General features: G+C 39.2%; 1 protein-coding gene across 2 annotated transcripts in view; it reads left to right on the top strand.

Annotated features, from left to right (window-relative positions):
* The first annotated feature begins 213 nt into the window (after window positions 1-213).
* HJURP (Holliday junction recognition protein) overlaps window positions 214-25,079 on the top strand; it is a 42,656-nt gene continuing 17,790 nt past the window's right edge. Inside the window, exons 1-10 of one of the 2 annotated variants that reach the window (XM_067546390.1) lie at window positions 214-813; window positions 2,141-2,207; window positions 3,512-3,576; window positions 4,509-4,536; window positions 11,586-11,641; window positions 14,799-14,856; window positions 18,889-18,950; window positions 21,272-21,379; window positions 21,890-21,971; window positions 23,614-24,971. In XM_067546390.1, the coding sequence (XP_067402491.1) occupies window positions 739-813; window positions 2,141-2,207; window positions 3,512-3,576; window positions 4,509-4,536; window positions 11,586-11,641; window positions 14,799-14,856; window positions 18,889-18,950; window positions 21,272-21,379; window positions 21,890-21,971; window positions 23,614-24,971 (1,959 nt within the window). In that variant the 5' untranslated portion in view covers window positions 214-738. Of the gene's footprint in view, window positions 814-2,140; window positions 2,208-3,511; window positions 3,577-4,508; window positions 4,537-11,585; window positions 11,642-14,798; window positions 14,857-18,888; window positions 18,951-21,271; window positions 21,380-21,889; window positions 21,972-23,610; window positions 24,972-25,079 lie in introns of both variants that reach the window. The other variant, XM_067546389.1, reaches the window with a different exon arrangement.

The following is a 25,079-nucleotide window of genomic DNA, read 5'->3' as shown; positions in this document are numbered from 1 at the left end:
TTTCTGGTCATCCTAGTGGCAGGTAAAAACGTGAAAATCTGAATTCTGAAGCTCCAAAGTAGCAGACATTACGAAATATCCGAAACGGGTTCTTTTAGGCCAGTTTTATGATTGTAAGGGGGTGAGGGGCTGATTCATTTGTGCATATTTGAGGTTGGCAATAACAACTAACATTGCAGAAAAGTGTAATGACCGCCTCTCATCCCCTCTCAAGACCCCTGAGTTCCCCTGTCCCTACACTCTCCAGAAACCCTCTGAGGAGGAGGAGGAGGAGGAGGAACCACCTCACCCCTTTCCCTCCTGTATTTTCTCTCCAGGGCCTGCTAAAACAAAAACCTCAGGGCTGTAATGACCAATAGGAGGCCACAAGGATGCGACCTCCAATAGGAGCTCACGGTGGGCCGGTGTTGCTAGGTAGATCAATGGCCTTTTTTCCCGTGTCGAATCCCTATCCTTTCCGAGCCCGGCGCCCAATTAGAGAGCTCTGAAAAAGAAATGGGCGGAACAGAATAGGCCGGGAGGAGGGATTCCGAATACGATAGCCAATTGGAAAGAGAAACATCGGCTCTGGGAACACGCATTGGCTATTCTGAATAAAGTGACATGGCCAATTTCCAATCCGATTGTCAGTGGTTGCGGAAGGCGGTGCGAAGTTCAAATCGGCGGCGCGCGGCGGCTTAGTGGGGGCGCCCGGAGTGGAAGAGAGTGAGACAGCGGGTGGTGCGGGGGCGCCCCGCCATGGAGGGGCTGGAGGAGAGGCTGCGCCTCAACAACGCGCGGTTCGCGAACTCCCTGCAGCGGATCATAGAGACGGTGAGGCCGGGGGCGGGGCTTCGCTGCCCTCCAGCAGCCGTTATGCTGGGGTGAGCTCGGGTAACGGCCCGCCCCGGGCCCGAGTCCCCCCCCCCCGGGAGCCGCGTGGCCCAGCCGTTCCGCGCAGCTCGCGGGGTGGGGTCGTCTCCTGCCACGTGGGTACGCGGCGCCGGCGAGCAGCGGGGAGGGTTTTTTAACTGGCTTTTGTGTCCTTTTCTCTGGGCCCAGCCCCGGGGGCGCCGCCCATCGGCTGGCTCGGGATGGGCGGAGCCAATCCTGAGTGGAGGGGCCGTAAGGGGACGCAGGGGCCTGCTGTGCCCCCCCCCCCCCGGTACCGGGGACCGGACCGGAGCCGCGGCGCGCCTTATGGCTGCTGCCCCCCCGCAGCACCTCGTTGGCTTGCTCCGAAGGGGGGGGGGCAGACTCCAGCCGCGGCGCTGCCGCCCTTCAGCGAAATCAACAGCACGGGCACGTGTGGGGCGCTAGGAGAAGTCAAGTCTTGAGGCGAAACTTCCCCCTGGGGGTGTGTATCCATGTAGGCTCCTGCGTCTGTCTCAGTCACGTACCCAGCCCGACTTCAGCACCCGCTGCAGACTGGAAGCCACACGTGCTTGGGAGACCGGCTGCCTTTGGCTTAGGTCTCCAAGCAAGGATTTGGGAATTAAGTTTACTAAAACCGTGGCTTAATTCTCCACTCAGGGGTGTGGTATGTGGCAGCTGTGCCCCTGGCCACCAAGCCGCTGACAGGGCAGGTGGTGGCTCCCTGGGAATACATGCAGCGCATTAGACATGCACTATCCCAAAGTATTGTTTGGGCTTCGTGTTTATTTACAAACTGAAAAAATGTTTATGCAACATTTTTTAAAAAACCAAACCTTGGATTTTCTTCTGTGCTGTGGTAAATAGCATTTACACAATGGTGGTGATAAATGCTTCTCATCCTGCCAGACCCTGCATTGCCATATAGGATCAGACCAGCAGTCTGTCTAATCAATGGCCAATACCAGTTATTTCAGAGGAAAGTGGAAGAAACTTTGTAATGGACCATTATGGGATATCTTGTCCATTGTGCGCTTTTACTTCTAAACACCTGTCAATTAGTGTTCGGTTTATCCCCTGGAGCAGCAGTATTTATATCCTTTGAAAATGTATTTTGTAATGTAAATGTGGGTATTGTCAGATTGCTGATTTTAAATTACTTTAAAGTAACAATCAGTGTGTGTATGTGTGTGTTTCAAATCTAAACCAAGGTTATAAAAATTAAGTAAAAGCTTTGCTGTTATAAATTTAACCAATCATTTCTAACTGTTAAAATTTTTTTTAATAGTACAATTATCCCTTTGAAGATGATTTACTTGTCTCTATGGAATCATTGACTTATGATACACCCAGTGGTAAGAATTCCTTAAAACATCAATGTTTTCATTTTTTTCAGACCTACAGATTTACACAAATAGGATTAGACAATGTCTGGCTAAAAGAATTCACTCTGTGTCCCAGATCCTACAAAAACTTCAGTATCTGCTGTAGTTTACACATGGGAGTAGTCCCATTGAAGCCATGTGTAAAATTCAATGCATGGGTGTATTTTTACAGGATCTCGGTCAATGTCCATATGTATAGAGGCCTGCAAATCTGCAGATATCTGCTTTATATCCCTGGATCATTGTCTGCAGATCGCGGATTGGATGCAGATGCAAACTTTGTGTCTGTGCAGGGCTCTACATATGTAGCAATAGGTGAAAGGTAAAAGTACCTTATAATTTTAGTCCAGTGTATCATTATTTAGACCAAAACCGTTATTGGGGTTCAGGATAACAATGATTAATATTATAGTGAATTGTAAGGAACAGACATTAAGGTAGAAGAGGAGTTTAAAGGAAAGAAAGTTAGTGAGAGAAGAGAATGAAGGGGGAGGACCCAATAGCTGTTATGTGAAAGTTTTTGTGATGTGAATGTTTTGCAGTATCTCATTGGGCTGGAGGGATGGAATAGATTGCATTGTCTTAAAAAGACTTTTTCTTCACTGTGAGAGCAAATGGCTAATTTCAGTTACTATACTGAGATTGGGGAAGTCATGTTTTTTCAGTATCTCATAAAAGCGGTCATCTGTCAGATGGGTTGCATGTGTATAGTACTGCTAAGGGAAATCTGCACCAACAAAATAAAAATCCTGCACACAGTATTTTAAAATTCTGCACAATTTTATTTGTCAATAAATACATGTGTAGGCTCCAGCATGGCAATGGGGAGCACAGGCCACTGGCTGCATGGAGGTGGGAGCCTCACCAGGTCAGGTGCAGCGTCACTGCTGAGTCCCTGCAGGACAGGGACCAACTCACTATATACCTCACCAGCAGGGACTACTCACGTATAAAGTTAGCTGCTTGCTTAGGTCTTTGTAGGATCAGAGCCATAACATGCAATGGAGCTGAGTTATGTCATTAAGGGAACTAACTTTGAATTTACTGACTTTATTCAATTTCATCTCAAACATTGAACTGCATTAAAGATGTCATTTTCATATAAAATTGCTGGCCAGCACAAAGCATAATTGACCTGCGGGTGTAGTTTGGTTTTGATGGTTTTTTGTCACTGCCTAATATACTCCTTAAATAAAGAGGGTTTTATTCAACATAGACTTGATACTGTTATGCATACAATATGTTTGTAGTAATTTCTATTTTGTTATATCTAGGACCACAGTTATGGGGTGAAATGTCACCAAAAACCATTACAAAATGGAAGAAAAAATTACACAAGGTATTTAATAACTTGCTTGCATGGTAAGATTACCTTAATTTAACCTTGCTGTTCCAAAGAATATTTATGACATGCAATGGAAGAGAAATAATTCTCCATTTCACAGTGACTAATAAGCCCAGTGGCTGAAAAAATATTGTTGAAAGAATGCAGTTTGAAGGTCTTTTAACAATACTTTTGTACCTCTTCAGGATATCACTGTTGACTTCAAAGTATACTTGAGGTATAATTATAGCAATTGGCCAAGTTCTGCTCTGCGGTCCCCATTGGTCCCACCTCTAGCATTATTTACACGCATTGTTTTGTAGAGATTGAACTAAAGGAATGATAGTCTTTGTGTCTCAGTTGTCTCTAAGTGTCCTTGTGGAGGCTCACTTCACTTCCTTATTGTTGTGGGAATTATATTTCGTGTGTTTCCTTTTTCTTCTCCACTCCAAAAAATAAATACTGGCCCCCTGCAGCAAATATATATTACAAACATTCATAAGAAGCCCCACCTGCAACCTTTTCCCACATGCCTGCTCTAAAAGGTGGGCTGTCTGGGGTGTCTTGAAGGTCAGCAAATCTGGATTTTTTTTTTAACTGGGCAGATTAAAGGAAGAAAGAGTGAATTTTAAGGACCCAAAGTAGAATGCCCTGTCCTTAGTGTGCTCATATACCAAGGTAGCTGCAGTTTGTGTGTCTTTGCTGATCTCAACAGCAGCAGTATAGAGTGAGGAACGGAGGTGGTGCTTCAGGTCAGATGATCTTAGGATATTCAGTGTTTTGTAGGTCAGTAACCTCTTAGGCTGCAACCAAAAGCTGTTGGGAATTGAAGTTGAATAGTACGTTACAAGATCACGGCTTTTACAAGTAAATAAGTACCTTGTTCAAAATAATTTTCACTGTTCTAAGGTTCTTCTGATTCTTCTCTTTTTTGTTTTTAATTGCAGAGGGCCGCACAATGTCAAAAAACCACAGGTAAAGGAAAACTCTTATGTATTTCAGCATTTACTATAATTCATCTATTCAAAAGCAAAATAAAAATGCCACATCACTATATGTGTAGTTTCAGAAATGTATATTTCCTTTTAATATGCTATGAAGTATAAAACAAGACATCAGGCATCGTCATCCAAGAAAAGACCTAAAATGGCACTACTGGACATGTTAATATGCCTTTATAAAAAGCTTGAAAACACATACACACAATTGTTTACGTGATAGGTGTGGTTGGTATCATTGCCTGTTTTTAAGGATGGCCAACACTTCTTGTTATAAAACCATGTTTTCAGTTGCTTATAGCAACCAAACCTTTCACACTAAAATTTTCCATGTTGAATGTCTGCCTCAGGCTGAGTTTTGGAAAATTTCAGTTGCCATTCTAAAAAATGGCTGAACCAGTCTAGGGAAAAATAAGGGGTTTTTACCCCCATTATATTCTGGTGACCTGTTCTTTTAAAAACTCTAATGCCCTTATGTTTTGGAGCAGAGACTTTAAGTTTGGCCGGAGGTTGGCTTTTGTGCCAGGGATGTGGCTTTTGCAATCCTCGTGAAAATCTAGCTGCATTTGGTCAAGTTCTAAGTCTTTGGAAAATTGCAACTCTCACTTGCTCAGTAGAGACTGATATTAGCCCGTAAAGTCCCGGAAGATTCCATCCTTACTGAGCATGTTTGAGCCTCTCACAGCTCCTAGTGCGGATGCCAGTCTCCACAAAGTGACTGAGCATTCTCCACTCCTCACAACTCCTGCAGGTGACAGGAGTGTGCATTTGTCATCCTCATAGAGCAGGGGTGGGGAACGTCCGGCCCGCGGGCCGTATAAGGCCCGCAAAATCATTTGGTCTGGCCCTGGCGGCGGGGGAATTCGGCGGCGGCGCGGTTTCACAGCGGCGGTGGGGTTCCATGGGGGGGACAGTGCCCGCCACCGAAACCCTGCCGCCGTTTGCCCCTTTTCGGCGGCGGGGGGGACTTCGGCAGCGGGCACTCAGCCGTCTTCCGCGTACCACCATCAGGCCCTTGGCAGAAAAAAGGTTCCCCACCCCTGTCATAGAGTGACTGAACATGCTTCAGCCCAGGGCTATGGGGGTTAAGCAGGACACTCCCTCTAATGGCTGCTCTGGGTCTAGGTGCTACTGAGCAGTGGAAATCAGAGCAGGGAGCCTGTGTCTCCTGTGCTGTTAGGGACCCCTCCCCCCAGTTGGCACCCAGGAAGCATGGAGGAGGAAGCAGTCTGATTTGAATGCAGAGAGGACAAAAGCTCTATGGGGGGGAGGGTAAGGAATAGATTGGGTCAAAGAGTTTGGTGAGACTAGGACTAGAGGGAGAAAGGGAGAGAAGCTGGGACTCAGGATAGCGGGGGTGAGGGAGACTGGGACTAGTTGGGCATGGAAATTGAGAGTAGGGGTGGTGAGGAATGGGCTTCCAGGAACTGGTGGATGGCATCACTGAGATTTCACGAGGAGTTGAAGAGCGGAGCACTGAGACTTGCTGGACTAGTAGACAGTCACTAGTAAACAGTGGGGGAAGGGAATAGAGCTGGTAGGAAGAGAGACTTAGATTGGATGAAGAGCCCGAGAGGGAGACTAGAATTGACTGGGCAAGAAGAATGAGACTAGGATGTGAAGCCTGAGGGATGGAGGCTTGGACTGGATAGGCAAGGAGAAAGGGCCTGGGACAAAGAGCCACAGGTTGGGAAGAGGACAGGACTGGAGTAGACAGTTTGGAGGGGATAACTTGGGGAGGAATGTGCAGAAGAGTCTGCACATTAGGGTATGCTCCCTTCCAAACCCTGATATGGAACCCAAGATTCTAGAGGGTCACCATTCTATTGCTGTCAGCAAATATCTGTGAAATCTCCTGGCTGGGTGTCTCTCATTCCCTTCTGGTGCTAGTCTACATAGAGGATGTAAACCTGTTATTGCTGTCAGTTACTTCATTAGCTCCAGTGACAGATCTGTGGTGGATCTAAAGTTTCTAACACTGCTGATGAACCATGTGAGCATCAATATGCCGCCACATAATGGGATTTAGGGTTTTTTTGAGTTTGGCTTTTGAAAAATTTATGGAATTACACAAACTACGTTAAAAGAACATAGTATGTTGCAAGGTCAAAAGTTAGGAAATGCAAATCTGTCCTATGGGCTGAATGAGGTGCAGGGATCCTGTGAAAAAAGTATGTGATCATGTAATTAAAAACTATCACAATGCATATGCACAAGGGGGACAAATTTAGATTGCATAGGCAAGCTTGATTCTGGTTTTCCCAAATTCTGATGCTTGTCTTTTAATGTTGTTTGAACATAGGGATTTCTTTGGTTTGGGTTGTTTTTTCTTCATTCATTTATTTATTTATATGTATGTATGTAGATATATATAAGTTAGATTGTGTTAAAGGTGAACTCTTGGCTGGGGAATGAATGTAGATAGGATAACAGAAGGATGTTGGGGCCAACTATCTGTTAGAGGTTTGAGATACCTTTTTCTTGAAATGTAACATTTGTCTGTTACTATCATGTTCAGGTGATGTAATTACATTCAAAAGATGGGTAGGGGGCTAAAAATGTGCTGTTTATATGGCTCAGGTGTGAGCACAAGAGCAGTATTCCTAAGTCACATGGTGTAATAGGAATTCTCCCTGAGAAAAGGTTTCCAGTATATTTTAACTATAGGCTTGATCCAAAGGCCACTGAAATCAGTGGATCACACCTCTTAACTCCTTCTGATTTTTGTAATAGTATGTGTATATGGTGACAGGGGGTGAGTGATAATTAAAAAATATTCTTAGGTAATGGAATGAAACTCAGAAGGTGGAATAGCCTGCAATGGAGACTTCAAAAGATAGTGTTCATTGTCTCTCCACTGGGAAGTCTTTGTGTTAGGGTTTGACCCTAGCCCTGCTATGTCCTAATGGCTTTGAAATTAATGCCAAAGAAATTTATTTGTTGGGTTTGGGTTTTGGGTTTTTTTAGTACTTCAGAGGCTTAATTTGAACTACTTTTAAATCCCATCTTCTTTACAAGGCCATGTACAAGAAAAACCACTTCACACTTTCTGGTTTGTTTCCTTTCTCCATTTTTAATTTTATTAAAGTAAGCCCTATAGCAGAAGTATTTTTGAACTTAGTTATGCTAAAGCAAGAAGTACTTTACACTTGTTAACAAAACGGATGGACAACATGGATGTTTCTAGCTTTTGTTCTGAGGCAAAAAATAACTTTCCAGTTTTTCTCTGTGTATTTTTACGTAATATGATCAAAGATACAGTCTTACTGGGGATTGTCAGTGTGACAGCAACTTGTAGTAGTTTAAAACCTGTTAGAATAGCATAACAGAATGGGCAGTGGAAAACATTGCATTTTGACTGGTCGGTAACCTTGGTGATATAGTTCCAATCCATGGTGTTGTCCTAGGATTTTTTTGTTTACTGAACTGGATCACAAAAAATAGCAGTACATGCCCACTTATGGCTGTTGAACAAGCAAAACACACTGTTCACTAATACTATGTTATACTACAAGTTTGACGGCATCATAGGCATCAGTTACTATGCTCTTTCAGTTTGCCTTGAAGCCTATTTAGCAAACGAGTTGTAAGATGTCTGTATGTTACTTTAAATCTTTAAGATGAACAGTAACATTACATATTCTTTATGTACTAAATGCCCCCTACAATGTAGTTATTGCTGGGTTTTCAGCATGCATTCCGACTCATATCAGTACTCATTTTAACTATGCAGTTTCATTGTGTTTGCAGTTTATTTGCTTTTTGCTCCAAGCATCTGCCACTTCCTACATTGCACTGTGTTAAAGTTTATGCCCCTGCTTAGTGATTTGTGTTGGCAGTCCTTGGGGTAGGAGGACCAAGGAAGGAATGTGTTAAACTCTGGCAGGATGATGTTTCTATGGTGTTTAACACATAATCCAAATTTTTCTTTACCTTAATAAAAGGGATGGTTTTGTTCCAGTTTCAAACAAAAAATCCCTCTGTGATGTTCAGTGGATTTTGTTCTACAGGAACAACACATTTTAATAGGACATGTTTGTATGTTTTAACTTCCCTTGTTGCTTCCCAGTAGCACATCTAAATTGGGGGTAATGTAACCCCGATTCAGCTTTTTAAAAATAAAATGTTGCTAAAAGATATTTGCAGTGCACTGCAGATGTATATCATATTCACAAAGTGAGCAAGATGTGCTCTCTGTCCCAAAGAGTTTACAAGGTAAGGCCCTGATCCTTCAACCATTGTAAACACATGTGCTTAACACTCTTCCTGTGAGTAATCCCATCATAGTCTTGTTTGGCCCTCCTCCTCTTAACATGCCATATGGCTTTCTCTAGAGTCTAAAGCCTCATCCTGCAATCTGCTAGGCATGAGATTAATCCCACTAAAGTCAGTGGGACTACTTGTGTGCATAAAATAGAGCACAATGAATACATATTTGCAGGATCCCCATATGCCTAATTTAAGAAACCAAAAGGTTTTCCCCGTCATAATAAAAATAAATGCTTTTGATTTTTTATTAACCTCAGTTTATCTAAATACCGAAGTGAAACAGTTAAAACAGAAGCAACAAATTCTGCCTTCAGCAAGAACTTTTTTTTAATGTCTATCATGGATAGGTAGCTTTAGACTGTCTGATTATACATACATTTTTATTATATATAATGTTTCCATTTTTTCCAGGCCAATTGCATCATATGCTTTCTGTCATGAGAAGACATAAACACTACAGTTTTAGTACCAGCAGAGAGTAAATTTGTCTGAAGATTTAGGTACAGAACCTTTAATAGGTATCCTTAGATTATAGAGGGGAGAATCAAATTCTTGCAAGTAGTGTGATAATAATACAGACTGAGTTAATTACTCTCTTCTTCCTGCCTCTGGTGCACATCAAAAGCATGTCCCACGTGTAGATTTTAAAGACTGTACTACTATTTAGAAAATAGATCCTGTTTTCCAATATAACAAGGAGTTACCCTTGTTTAAGATGTTTGTTAATATTATTTGTTTCTGTTTCCAAAGCCAAAGGCTTTTTCATATTTTCTGATTTCTTCTCAGCCATTTCAAATCAATTTTCAATCTGAGAAATGTTATTAGGGACAGCATCTCATTTAGTATCAAGAGTCAAATTGCCCTTCAAGAGTATGCACAGCCGTAAATACAAATTAAACAAAGTTGGTATCAGATGTAATTACCGGTGGTTTTAAGGAACATTTTCCCCCCCCCTCCCCCAACTCAGTCAGGCTGAGTGCTTCTGGTGCAGAAATAAGCTGGGGAAGAAGGTAGCGAGGACTGAAGCACAAAGTAAAATCTTGCACTAGATCCTTCAAGGAGAAAAAAGCATGGAGCATCTTTTAGATTCTTTTTGTAACCACAGATGCTATTATGGTGTTTACATTTGATTTGCTGCTTATGAAAGAAAAATAAAATTGAAATATAGTGATTGCGACAATTGCCCCCTTAAGCCAAAAAAGAGAGCACAATTTGTAAAGAGAGAAACTGCTCTAAGATAGGCTGCCCAAAATATACCAGGAAGATATGAAGTACATAAAACAGCTCCTGAAGTAATAGGTGGAAAAAACCCCAAACCTCTCCCCTTCCCCCAGAAGTACACAGAAAACTGCCTCCCTTCTTCCTCTTCTTTCATGAGTCTCAAAGATAGTACCAGGAAATGCAGGCAGAGGGTTTTCACCTGTAGTCACTTCAGGGAGAAAGGGGGTACTGTATGGCAGCTCCAATTGATGTGAGCATGTGGAGGAGTCATTCCCTAGCTCAGTCATGGCTCTTTTGACAGTTCCTTGGTATTGGTATTGGGGAAGCAATGCAGGAAGTCTCAGATCTGGGAACACCAGCAGATGCGAGATTTTGTGTAAATAGTGTTCATTTAATGCAGTGTTGGGTTTGAGGCAGGTGTCTGGAGCAGGCAAACTAAACTTTTTTTTTAAAGGTACTTGAAACTAGACAAAAAGCATATTTATGATACTGTATTTTTCCTTATTGATTACTAAAAATGTAGCTCCTAATCTTCTCCTTCCTTGCTTTCTAGTACATTTTTGGGCACTATGTAAATAATCCATGCAAAGAACGCAGAAGAAGGCATGTTGCATCTCATTAAAACATTATACATAGTTTTAACAATATTTGCAACTAATTATAAGTGGTATAAATATTTGTCTACCTAAAAGAGCAAATTAATGATTGTAGTGTAAGCCTTGTAAAACTTTGTTCAAAAGAGAAATGCTTATGCTTTGAAGGTAATTTCCAGTATTTACAGCACACATTTTTTTGTGTGTACAACTTAAAAAAGTTGATTAAAAATGTCCAGGAACCAATTCTTATGGGAAAGTTGCATAGCTAGACAGCATTATGCAAAATTCCAGAACTAGGGGGTGATTTCTAGAGGCACAAGGGGCAGTTTGACACCCAACAATACTTGTTCCCCTGAAAATCTCTCTCCCTAACATTTAAGAATGTTATTCATACATTTTGGACAAATTATATATATTCAAAGGCAAATGTCACTTATACTGTATAGAACTAGGCACATTCTTAATATTTAATGCAAATACTTAAGTGTGTGCATATAACTTGACTTGTGTGTAGTCCCAATGAGGTTAATGGAAATAAATTAAATTAGACGGTAGTTGCAGGATTTAGCACCTAGAGATTAGTGGTGTTTCACAAATAGTTTGCAGTTTTCTATTAGAGAGTCTTTTGAGTGTCTATCTAAAAGCATTGGGCCAGTTCTTCAGCTGATCTCATGAACATTTCATTAACTTCAGTGATACTATGCCAATTTACGTTGAGTAAAAGTCTGATTTTGTGTCATTCTTCCTTTCTTTCATTCCTTTGTGTGTGTGCTGAATTTGTTAAACCTTTCTGGAGTATTCTTACTTAGAAAATGCTTTAATTATAAATACATATGTCTAAATGAAGAATTAGTTAAATCAGGTTGTGGATGCAAATAAAGCTTATTTGCAATATGTCGCATTCTAACATAGTTATTTTTTATTATGCATTCTAATTAAGAAACACAAAAGCAATGGACCTCTGATTTTGAAGATGAAGATGTAAAAGTACATCAGGTATGGACACTATAAGGTTTTCTGGCAAATGTGAATATGTTAGATGTTAGTGTATGACTATGCAAATATAATTACTATATGTTTTTCTTCATGCAGGACTCTATGATTTTTATAATAACCTAACTTAAAATAAAAATATTGAATTTAATCACCATGCTGTCTAATACAGATAAAATATTTTTGAAAAAATTAGGATATTTTCTTCCTTATCAACTACGTTAATCTGCTTTGGTTTACTCATTGTATATTTGAATTTTTGCAAAGAGTTTGCAACAGTGCATCTCCTTCAAGAATTGCCCCTATAGTTCCCAGCTGTGGAATGCACATGCATCCTTTATGGCCAGTTGCATCCTTTTAGAAGAGCTGTTATTGTCATTGTTCCTTCATGGGTTGAAACAAAATTTATGCTTATAGTCACTGATCATCTAATATACTTTTCCTATCTTTAATGTAGTGGAGCAACTGGAGGTGGCCTGCAGTTATGGGTTTTGTGCCTCACCATGCCCTTATCATCTGCAGTGTCCCCTATCTGTCCTCAGGATGAGGTTGATGCATCTTTTTATCTGTGGTGAGGCACAAAGGTTCTAATTGCATTACTTGATGCATTGGAGTCCAGATCACAGGAAACCCTGATCTAACATGCCCTTGCGTTTGGTGAACCCCAGGTCATATAGAAGTTCAACTAAACTGTACTGCTTAGGTGTCTGTCACTGACATAACTGGGCCTCAAGCCAATATTTACAGATAAGCAAGGAAAAGTGGTGAGTCATGAGTAGGCTTGGCAGTTTTTATTTTTTGTAAATTTAGTGGTTAATATCTATTTATTTTTAACCTTTTTCCCCCCAGTTTTTATCATTTTAAGTAAATGTTCACAGTTTCAAAGAAGGGCTGCAGGACCCATGACACTACCTGCACAAGTTGATGTGAAGGCTGTGGTCTTGATGAGGGCAGAGCAGAGACCCCTCTCTCCCCCAAAGACCAGGAGGAGGAGAGCAAGCCCCTGGCTGCAAGGAGGCCACCCCACTCCTGAACAGCTCTTCTCCAAGGATGGCCCCCCACACTGTCAGCTGGTGAAGGAGTGGGTGGGACTGTAACAGCAGGGCTGCAGAGAGCTTCTTGTGGGCCTAAGGTGCAGGGGAGGCTGCATTTGCTAACTGATGTCGATGAATATTTTTTTCATCTATTTCTGTGTGTCAGGTGACATCAGTGTTTATTAACGACTTCTGATTTAAATTGAATCCTGCCAAGCTTAAGTCATCTGGGTCTTGAGGCCTTTATGGGAAAGTCGGTGGGCAGTATGGTCCATAGAGCAGCTGTTGCCTTTTTCTCTGGTTATAGTTCTCAACAACAATGCAAATGATATTTGGACCCTGTATTGGTCATTGTTTGAAAGTGGGGTGGGTGGAGTTTTTTTAAGCCTGTTCCTACTGTTTTTAAAAGTATACTGCAATCTTCTTTCCTCTTGTACTGTACATATTGACAGTTATATTTATTTCACTTTTCTTTGAGAAATGCATGCTGTTTATATAAAAGGCTATAGAGAGATAGACTTTCCTATAATTACCTTGGTCCATGTCATTATCTTCTCCCTACTGTGCTGTGGATATATGAATATCCACTGAATCCCAGACTCTGTTTTAGACTAATCTAAAATGAAAGAGCTATTTCCTGTGGGCTTTGAAAACTACAGATGGGGGGAGGGGTGGGAGAGTTTCAACTGAAGATAGGTTTTTTTTAACGTTACTTAGTTAGTGTTTTCAGTTGTAAATTCTGTGCGCTTTTTCAGGGTTAGTTGCTTTTGGGTTCCCTTCTTCTGAGAATCAAATGTGAAACAGTACCTGAAATTCAGTATGGCAGACTTTATGGGTTAGTTGCACCTTTGAAGTAATGACACTGTTTTTCTAGTTGTTTGTCTCAAGTTCATAAAAGTTTTGTGTCCCTGCATTTTGTTATGGTCTTCTGTTCAAAATGCATTTTTGAATTAGATAGCAAAATAGCATTTAGATTTATTTTACCAGAGATCCTGAAGACCCTCATGGTAAGATATTGATTGAAAACATGTAGAAAAAGTTATTTGTCTGTATGAGTATCCTTTGCATTGAATTTAAAAGTTACTAAAAAAATTGACCCTGAAATTTTCTCTGCTGAAACCTTTAAAGTAGACAGTTAAGCCCTAATCTGCATACATTGTGATTTTTTGCTATTGACTCCAATTATTTCATTGGGTGCAGGATCAAACCCCCAAATCCTGAGGAATAATAATATAGTTTTAAAGAAAACCAGTTGCAGATAACTAGTCCCTTTCTTTGTATAAGTAGAGACACTCACTATATTGTAATATCTGCAGTAAAGTAGATTTGCTGTTGTGCAAAGTTCTGTTCTCCTGCGGCAAGTAACTGTAATTAACAGGAAAACAAGATCTTTGTTCTTTTCGTTATCCTTCTCATAGTAGGGGATAAGGGAGTAAACTTTTTTCCTGTGCCAGCAAACTTCCATGGCCATTTTACAAGGTGGCCTTCATATAAACACTTAGGAAATCTTCTGTAGTTAAGTAACCTCAGTGTGGTACTATTTTGAAACCAGCTGGTTCTGCTTCTTGAGTCTACTCCAGGAACAGCATTGTATTTGAAGATTTGTTGTCTTTGTATGACAACCAGTTGAAATGTACTCCATTTAGAAGTATATGTTTTTTCCCAGACTGCCAGCCCTACAAACACAATGTGGAGTCTGAAACTCAAACTGGGTTCTTTTTGGCTCATAGATTACCTATAATAAAGATATGGCAATCAAAATTCATTTAATTATTCTGTTAAACCAGTCTGTCTGATCCCCATCACTGTCTCACTGTAGTGCTGTTATTCTATAACATGTAACCGGAATAGATGACAGCTTCATCTCACTGTTGTGTTTGATCTCTGGGGATAAAAGGAGGAAAAAGTATTAAAAATGTTAGTGTTCAGCTGAGAGTCAGGAATAGGCTTTAGGAGCAGTTTTGTTGATTAAGATGCCATTTAGATATAGTCATTTTCAGAAGAGAATTGGGCTTTCAGCAGGAGCAGTGGAACTAACGGCAAAGGGAAGTTGAGAAGTCCAGATTATTAGAGCTAAATTGCGACTCGTTTTTGTGACTTCATTCATGTGTGTTTTTTATTTCAAGGAACCTGCTAGGAATTCTTCTATAGACTCTCATGAAAAAACTCAAGTTGGTAACACAGGTAAGAGTTCAAAAGTTATCAATCTTGCTATTAGTATTACTAATTTAAAATACATGAAGGTCCTGCTAGTTACCATCTTTTCCAAAGTAATAAAAATGGTAGATTAATCTGGGTCTGCTTTTTACAATCCTAATATGTTATAGCCAAAGTATTGACTAGGGACCATATGAGACTCTGCAACATTATTAATGCTGACCAGTGCAATATTCATGTTCTTGATTAGACCTCAGCCCAGAAGTGGCTGGTATGGCAGCCAAGGAACTTTGTGCAAGATCAAAAGTTTTTCTCTCTCACCAACAAAAGTTGGCTCAATAAAAGATATTACTTCACCCATCTTGTCTCTCTAAGTTTGAAATAGATTTGTTTGCATCTGTCTGCCATTTCTATAAATCAATTGGGGGAGAAAGAATGTGAAAACTCTTATTGCAAAGTGCAAAATGAATGGCTAATTATTATTATTGTTTGTTTATTTGTATTACCATTGTGCCTAAGAGGTGTGTACCAGAAAGGCATGCAGAGTAATATTAATAGGCATGCAAGTGAAGTCATTGAACTAATGATGTGTCTGCAAGAAAAACCAGGACTTCTGCAGCTGTTGTCACAGTCTCATTTCAGCCACTTTTGAAAATGTCTTGTGTTCCTGGCTAACTGCTTAGTTGATCATGACAGTTATATTAATGCTGTGGTCTTCAAATAGCTCTGTTCTGAATGGCATCACACAACTTAGAAAAAATCTTATCAGACTTATTTATACATCTGTAAGAGTAAGATTTGTCCTTTCGAGTAAAGTAATGGTTGGTAATGTTCTTCTTTAACTCATATTGCACTGCAGTAGTCTGATTAATTGGTATATAATCTCTGTGGTATAATTGTTGAAAATGAAACTTCTGCATTAGCATAGCATATCTCTTAAAATGCCCCTTAGCATTTATCTATCAATGGAAAACAACAATTTCAAAATGTGACATTACGGTCAATTAAAAGGACAGTCATATTAGTTTTTTAAATGTCCTTGTCTGTCTCTCGTCAGCATATTTGTACTCATGCGAAGTTATGGCCGCTGTAGGTCAGATGATGGAAACTTCTTATAGCAAGGCCTGTTAAACTATTCATGCCACCTCCTACTCCTCTGCATTCCCTAATGTTTTGAGAGCAAGGCTTTAAAAGGGGGCATGGCACTCTCTGCAGGCTCAGTTCTTTCCAACTGCAGCACCAGATGGAGGTAAACTTCCACGAATCCAGATCGGTGCTTTATTTTAGTGTAGTTCATAGTTGGTGTTTTATAACTGGTGTAGTCTTGGATAAGTTAGTGATTTAAGGAAAATTTTGTTCTTAGTAAACTTTATAGAGACTTTGGTTCTGACTATTTGTCCTTGGTGGATCTAAAGGTAAAGAGACTTGGCTTTAAAGATGTCTACCAGTCTTCCTGGCATCAGATGTTCATACAAATGATCGGAATGTCTTGAAGAGAGTCATCATTCTTCAGAATCCTCTCTCTACAAGCACACTTACTCTGGGAGCATGTGTGACTGTGGTTGCTATAGGGATTATGCTGAGACTGCCCAATCAGGGCAAACTGCAAAGAATGCAGCAAACAATCCCCAGAACTGGTGGTTTATTCTTATCATTAGATTCACCAGGCCAGACATAAAACAGCTTCTGTAATATTTTACTGGTTACCAGGAAGCTAAAATACAGTCCCTTTAAGCAGTCCAGCCTTTGGCTCCCCCACAGACAACCAAGTCAAATATGGTGAGGATTATTTAAAATTTTATTCACCATATTTAAAGTTCTGCCAATCCCACATTACTCACTAGATCAATGAATATTTCAGATTTTATTCAAATACACGCTTATAGCCAATTCTTATTAACTAATCTAAGATTTATTAAAAAGGAAAGGAAGAGAGTACTGAAGTTCAAAATGATTATATATACAGATATGAATAAAGTTCTTAGGTCAGTTTCATAGCTGCTGATTTGTAAAAAGTTCTTCCAGAATCAGTTCCATAGATTGTAGTCCAATAGGCAGTGCATGTGCAGAGTTTAACTTATTTCATAAGAAATAGCAGTGTAATCCAGAGTGGAGCTGGAGACCTCAGTTTTGCCTAAATTTGAAGCAGATCTCAGATGGTAAGGATCAAACTGTAGAGTTCTTTTATAGATCTCTGGCAGGTTACGATAGCCTCTTGACATCAGATAACACAGCAGGCTTTCCTTGGATGAAGAATAAGTAACATACATTGTTGCTGTGAAGTAAACCTTCTATTTCCTGGGCACACATTGGTAACTAGATGCATTCATTAGCATAAGATAATTAACCATTCTAGCAGTTTATAGACAGTTTACTGCAAACATCAAAGAGAAATATAGACAATGATATTATTACACTCCAAGTTTCATCTAAATGTTAATATTCCCTTTATCTTTGCCTTAGAATATAGTAATACACAGGAACAGAAGTTTATCATCTACAAGCTAATGAGATCACACTGTGACGCTTCTAACATATATAGGTAAACACAGATAAATACAATTCGTATTCTATTTCTCCAGCAATACAGACTTACATTTCAAGGATATAGTCTACTTACATGGCCTTGATTGCTAGCTACAAGAAAGGGCCATGTTTGCTATTTCAGTACTTTCCTAATATGTTCTTAAAGGTTGATCTTGGCTCACGTTAGCTGGCTGGTTGCTTAGCCTTTTTTGGCTCAGTGTCACAGCATGCAAGAAGTGCAACAACAGACTAACTTGTATTGCTTCCAAAAGGGTTAATAGCAGTGCTTCTCAGATCCGCCACCTCAGAGGGATCCAATAATAATGCAAAAAGACCAGTGTTGAGGCTGGAAACTTTTGGGTCTAAAAAAACCATGTATAATGCACTGCACTGAACCCTGGGATCCAGTTACAAAACTGCTGTGCAGTCGGCTCCTAAGTCATCAAAATCAACTTTGAAACACTTACAGATTCTGTCAATCTGTGCCTCTGAGCAAAAGGCCAAATCACAGGGAAAATCATTGGATCTGCTTATCCTGGTTCCAAAGTAGGTAGTGCAGGACAAAAAGACTCCTGTTATCAGGACTAGCAGAGAGAGAGAGACTCCTCAGATCCATTGGAGCATGATCAGAGAATAATGGATCCCAAACCATAAGCTAGGATTTCAAATTGGCATATCCTTGTCTAAGGATTGCATTGGATCCAAAGAAAGTTCTGGAACTTGTGGTAGCCTTGTCACCAATACTGTCAGTTTTTTCTGTCATGGTGTTAGATCAAGTGCATCACACAGATTTGCAGTCAGATCATTTCTCAGATCTGCAAGAAACATCTCCTATAAAGGAAGTGAAAAAAAGCTCTTGCCCTTCTCACAGCTCTCTGTCTGAGAAGCAAAGGTTGGAAGACTTGTTTGATATTCCCTGAATACTTAATAGAGGATTGCATGCCTATGAGTGGGGATATGCAGAGGACACTTGAAGGAAGAAACAGAGGTTATTTACCTGGAGTTGTTTGAGATGGACTCTGCATATTCACACTCCTTTCCAAGCTTCCTGTCCTCTTCAGAGTCCTAATAAAATCTTAACTGATGGAAACTGTGGAAGGAATTGAGGCTGCAGAGGACACCATGCCCCCTTTAATAGCCTTGCCCTCGGAGCACTTGGGAATGGAGGGTGGGCTGGAGGGGCACATTAGCTCGCTAATAGTCACTCCTATGAAAAGATTCCACCATTTGAGTTACACCACTCAGCGCATTGACTATGGATATTCATAGTGTATCTCAAAGAGCTCTGGTTACTCCATTTTTCAAAAGTGACTTAGGCACTTTGGAGCCCAAATCCCACTGACTTTCAATGAGATTTAAATTAAAGAGATACGTTTCTTCAAGGTTTTGTAAAAATGTATTTTTGCATGCTGTAATTTTTTGATCAATTTGGTCTTGACAATGTCAGTTTAAAATAATTCCCAGAAAAACGAATATATTGCACTGGTGTTGGATTCAGTTTGAATTTACTTAGTGTTTAACTTCAAATCGTAGATACAGAAAGTGAAGCTGATTTGGTTTCGATTAGAAGAAAATTTGAAAATGTTAACCTCAAGGTAAAAACAATTCTGCTTTATATTTCTTGCATTCAGTTTAAGGGTTGGATTTTTTTTTTTAATTTAAAATATTTCCATGTGTATGTGACAGGTTCTGGATTGATAGCCCCAAAGACTTAATTCCTGTTCATCTGCAGGTCAATTACAGCACAGGCAGCCGCAAGCACTGTACTAGTATCATTTTCTCCTCCTTCTCCACAGTGTTGCCTATTCAGCTCCGAGGTGCTAAAGTGACCAACTCTAGATGTGGAGGGTGGTTTATTTTCCATCTTTGTTCAGTCCAGAAACTGCTAACAAGGATATTGATTAATATTTAAAACTTTCAGGACATTTGTGATCTGGACTGATACAAGCAAAACCATTTCACATAAACTGTTTAGGATTTCTAGTCCCAAAGAAGATTGCGAGGAACTTCAAAGAGACCTAAGCAAGCAATATCAGGGTAATATAATGGCAAATTAAGTTCAATGTTGATAAATGTACATTAACATACATTGGATGGAAAAAATTGAATTACTCAAAACATTTTACAGGTTTCTGAAGTTACTATTGAGGTCTTCATTGAGCTGTCTGACACCCTTTCCCTTTCCTGAGTCAACCGTAACTTCAGTAACTTGTAAAATGTTTTGAGTAGTTGAATTTTTTGTCAAAACAGCAAATGATGTTAAGAAACATAAGAATGAGATGGAGAATATTATGATGCCTCTATATAAATAAATGGCATGGCCTCTTCTGAAATATTATATGCAGTACTGGTCACTGGTATCTCTAAAAGGATATTGCAGAATTAGTGGGTTCAGAGATACGCAACGAAAGAAAGTCACAAAATTCCTGGGTTCAGATCAAGGGCATGAAAAACTCATTTGATGAGATTAAAGAGGTTGGGATTGTTCACTTTAGAAAGGAGTGGAATGAGAGGGGACATGATAAAAAAAAAAATTATTTGTAAAGAGACTGTAGATCAGGAATTAGTTTTCTTTGTCTCTTAACACAAGAACAAAGGACCATGTGATGACATTTGGTGGCAAATCCAAAATCAATAAAAAACTATGCTGTTTCTCACAATGCATAATTAGACTGAAACATCTTGCCCCATAGGACATCGTTGGGGCCAAGAATTTAGCAAAATCTGAAAAGGATTGGATATAGATATCCATTCTATCTGGAGTTACTATAGTAATCAAAAAGTTTGAAGGCATATTAAATCATATGCCTCAATGCATAAGCCAATCTTTAACAATTAGAGACCAGGATAAGATCTAATTCAGGTGTGCAGATTGCAGTACATTTGTCAACTCTGGGGTTCTGACTCTTTTCTGTGAAGCAACTGGTGTTGGCTACTGTCAGAGACAGGTAACTGGACTAGGTGGATCTTGTGTCTGATCCAGTATGGCAATTCCTATATTTTTGGTAAAGACACATATTAACACAGAGAAGGCCAGAGAAAATAGTTAAGTAGAGCTGAAGAATGGAGACAAATCTTCCTTTTGTGTAGGAGTATATATTATCATTTGCATCTCTATTATTATTATTATACAATATTTAGCATTTTTGTTATGACTTGCATCTAAGGATCTCAGTGCTTTACAAATTTTTGTTTTAGAATGTTTTGAAGTATTTATTAAACCCTTTTTACATATGGGCACTCTGAGGCACAGAGGTTGACTTGCCTGGGATCACCCAAACTACTCAGTGTCATGTAGCTATGAGAAGACAGTAGGAGTCCAGAGTAACAGTCTACTGTTATTACTACTGAGCAAGTATCTTTCCCTAAATCTTTAATCAACCTTTTCCTATTTAAAAATAAATAAATAAAGGTGAAGAAAGTCTGCTGGAATACTTCAGCTGGAGAGAAGCTGGAGTGGTATTGGCTTCCATGTAGGCTATTCACATCTCACAAGTATACATAGTTCCAAAAGACTTAGGAGATGGACAGTGAATTTCTTGTTTCGTATAGCTATTTATACATGCATCTAATATGAACACAAGTTCATATTTTCCTTAAAACAGAGAATATATACAATGGAAAAGTTAGGTTATAGTTACTGAACATTTTGTATTGCTCTGTATCTAACTTCCAAGATAAACATCATTTACTTGAAATGCAGTAACCTGATCGGGTATGTCATGGGTCTTTATTGGTCAATATTTATATTATTCTGTTTTAATCAATCTTTTATTTGTTTTTCTTCAAGTATTCAAATCATAAGGATTTCAAATGTATTGCGTTTTGTGAAGTTTTCTATTACTAATTTGCACTGTGTAAACATTTTTTGTTGTGAATGTTGCATTTGACATGTTTTTGTTTCTGTGACTAAAAGGACATTCTACTTGTAAACCCTTCAGAGCTGGAAATGAGAGAGAAAGTTAGAGTTCGTGTGGATGTGATAGTACAAGACAATGAAAGAAACATCCCTAAATGGATTACGGTAATGCATCTGCTTGGTTTGTTGGAATTCATTCACTATGTAAAACTGGTATCTTTAAACTACTAGCCAAACTATTAGTTGGTGTGCCTGTTGCCGGGGTCAATCCAAAATTGTGAGAACTTCATTAGTGAAAAATAGGATGAGTTTCTTGAAGATGGAACATCTTCTTGTTTTATAAATTGAAGTAAATATAAATATTTAGGAAAGAAATGCAAATTTGATGCTTAATTTAGAATTATAAATGTCCTGTAAGATTTTGAATATTTTGCCAAATGTCCTTTTTCTCAAGTTTTTATCTGTTGCTTTGTCTAATAAAACCTACTGTAACTGTAATTGAAGCAAAAGCAAGTCTTAAATAGGGCTTTTTCCTCCCTGTATTTTACTGAACTTTGCAGGGTATGGTTCATGTCTTTTGTACAGTGCCTAGCACAATGGGATTACAATCCTGAATGGAGCCTGGGTGCTATTGTAATATAAAAATAACTTACTGAGTTCTCTGGGGTTTTTCAGGTTGCACCTAGAGAAAAATCAAAGAGCCTTCGTGTAACATGTCCATGGCAAGACTTGATGGGTATGACTAAATATCCAATTGGTAAGTATAAAACTGAACTGTAGTTATTTAACATTTTGTATTGAAAATGCAGAAAAGTGTGTTCACCTGAACATAAAGATGCAATAATTTGAATTCTTGAGGCGGTTTTGTTAATGGGTATTGCCCGTTGTTAATGTTTTGCCATAGGCAAAACATAGGCGTTTTAAACATTTAAAAAAGAGTTAGCTCATATAAATGAACTCCAGCTATTCTATAAAATAGTCAGAGAAAAAGATATATTTCAAAACCCCACAGTAATAAAGAATTTAAGCACGGTCAGGTTAGTACATGTTTTTGTGCTTGCTTTGGTTTAGCTGGTAGCACACCATAGTCTCATGGGAGTCTTGTATTTGGCACTTATTGCTGTACAAGTTCTCCTCGAGGAGCATCATGAAGATGGACCTGATTTTTGCAGTCTTTAGGTGGGAAAAAATGTGCATTGACGTTCATGGGGGTCTTCTCCTGCTTAAGGCCTGCTGGGATTATGGTGCTCTTTTGAAGGAGGGTTTACTTCCTCTAAGTTGTTTTCATGTCCTAACAATTGCTATCAGATATCCAACCAACCATTCTATTCCCTAGCATTTAAGACATGGTGGGTAATGGGCACCTAATTGCCTTCTGTGCCTTTGAACATCTTTCCTTTCGGTGCATAATGCCCTGGGATTATAGAAAGTCCTCTTGATCCTTCCACATTTTTGGATTTAATGGGCTTCTGACTACAAAAAGAGGGACGAAAAAGGTCTTGGGTAAAAACTTGGCTTTTAGGAAGGATCATTGTACTACTTTGAGGGAATAAAACAACTAACATATCTACATAAGGCTATGCCCTAGGTTTCATTATGCCACTGAACCTTGTTAATTTTACACACTGTTCATATGCAGATTGTAATTTACCCCAAAATCAGTAATCTCTCGCTGCTTCACAAAGATTTAGAAGCAGAGTCTACCATTTATGAGTCTTTGTGACTTTTACGGTATATACTTCAGAGCACTTTGCAACTTAGTATGTTACTTGTTATAACTTTACACTTGTCAAATGAACAAGGTAAATTTTATTTATTTTTTTGTCTTTGGTTGCTAACAAATTCACATGGGGTTCCCAGTCATTATTGCAGATTTGTTAAGAGGGGAGGCTCTATCTAATGTTCATTCATCACTGAAGTCCTTTTTGGACAACTTCCACCTATGCCCCAGAAGAACTTTAAAACAGTTTGTACTCCAAGACTCTTGATACCCATTTTCTGCAAGCTGTTAATACTGCCTTGTAAAAATGTTAATGAAAATTAACTAAAATGCATTAGTCCAGCCACCATCCTTTAACCTGATGGGAATCATAATGAAAAACACTTGAGATTTTACTCATGAAAAAAGAAAACAATCGAGAGTTTTAAAAGTCTTTATTAACAGCAATGAAGATTAACAGTGCAAGAATATTTGTACACCTTCTTCTAACATTTAAAATTAGATTTATACTATGTAATTAATACATCACTAGAAAGGTTCTAATTGCTGTTATATATAACTGTATTTGGCCTAATACATAACCAACCTAATGGTTTCAGGAGGAAAGCAGACTCTGCAAATGAATCTTTTGCATCCAGGTCTCTCATACTATGTGTTTCTACTTTTCTTATTTCAGCAGATAAGATAACTGTACCCGGATACGTACCTTTTCTGGAAAAAAATGAAACTGGCTATGATAGCTTCATGGAAGAATACCAGTCTGCAGATGAAGAATGTTGCTGGAGCAATATCACACTTGCAGATTTGTATCCAGGAATGGTGGAGACACTTTGTAAGTTGCTGAACAAACACGCTCAGAGAAATGTAGCTGATTCCATAATCAGACACTACAAACACAGACTATGGCATCGTAGAAAATCAAAGCCTAATGTCACCATAGAAAGAATAAGAAGGTTCAGGTCATCTAAATTGAAGCCTATGCTGCCTGACACAAACAGTAATGATCATCACTTGCCTACTGGAAATAATTTAAATGAAGGTAATAAACTTCTTCATGATGGCAAATGTGAGACACAATGTGTGACTAATGATGAATCTGGTGTGGTATTTTACACACATGCTAATACTGGTGAAATGGAAATAGATTGGTGTGAAAATTTAGGAGATAATTCATATACTCAGAGAATAGACCAAAACATCTCAGAGGCTGTTTTTCCAAATGCTACTGCTAGAACAGAAGAAACATTTCTAATTGAGAGTCCATCTCAGACCACAGTGTCATTACATGGCTCAGAAGGCAGCCCAAATGGGAAGCTGCTTGAAGTACCTTCTCTGGGCTACTCTTCTGTAACTTGCACAACATCTTGTCTAGTGAAAGAGGGCAAGAACGTCAAAATTGACCATACAACTTTTGATGGTACATCAGGGTTCGATTTGTCCACTTGCCACTTGAATGGTGTTGCTAACACCTTTCCACCACTTAACAACTCTTCTCTAATGAGAACATCAAATGCATTAATCAGAAATCCGGAAATAAAAACTTGCAGAGGGGATTTTTCACTGCAGCGCAGTCATTCATTTTCCTCACTTCCTGTGAATCAAAGTCCTGTCAAGACTCGCCAGAAATGCGAAGATGAGTTTGAAAAACTTTACCAGAAGCTGTGCCCTAAAGAACTTCAGAAACCTCATAAGTTTACAAGGCCTCCTTCAAACCCAAAAGAAAAAGAAAGACTAATCAAGTCTTACTTCTGTAATTCTATGAAGTCTCATAAAAAATATGACAGTGCATTTGACAAGGTTTATCAGAGATTGTGTTCCGAAAGGCTTCCAAAACTGCCTACGTTTCTGAGAGCTTCGAATTTAAGGAAATATGAAGGCATACAGATGTCAGAAACTGTGAATGCTCTAATTAACTCACCCATACGAACTTTACCTGCAGTTACCAGAATTAAAAGAGTAGCAGATTTCCACAATGAAGGTCTTTTGTCTTCACCTGTAAAGAGACTGAAAAATATACCTGAATGTTTTTTTCCTAGAGTAAGTCATCAGTCTCTTTGTAGAAAAAATATTAATCCTCAGGTGACTGGTATGGATTTCTCAAGTGTGATGGATGGGATTGTTGCTGGGATATTTGATAGTCCTGAT

This window comes from Emydura macquarii, unplaced genomic scaffold (genome assembly GCF_026122565.2).
Source record: "Emydura macquarii macquarii isolate MOO-44397 ecotype Brisbane River unplaced genomic scaffold, CSIRO-AGI_Emac_v2 contig_1119, whole genome shotgun sequence".
In the NCBI taxonomy this organism is placed as follows: domain Eukaryota; kingdom Metazoa; phylum Chordata; order Testudines; family Chelidae; genus Emydura; species Emydura macquarii.
Note: the sequence above shows the minus strand (reverse complement) of the source record. Positions and strands in the feature narration are given on the sequence as shown.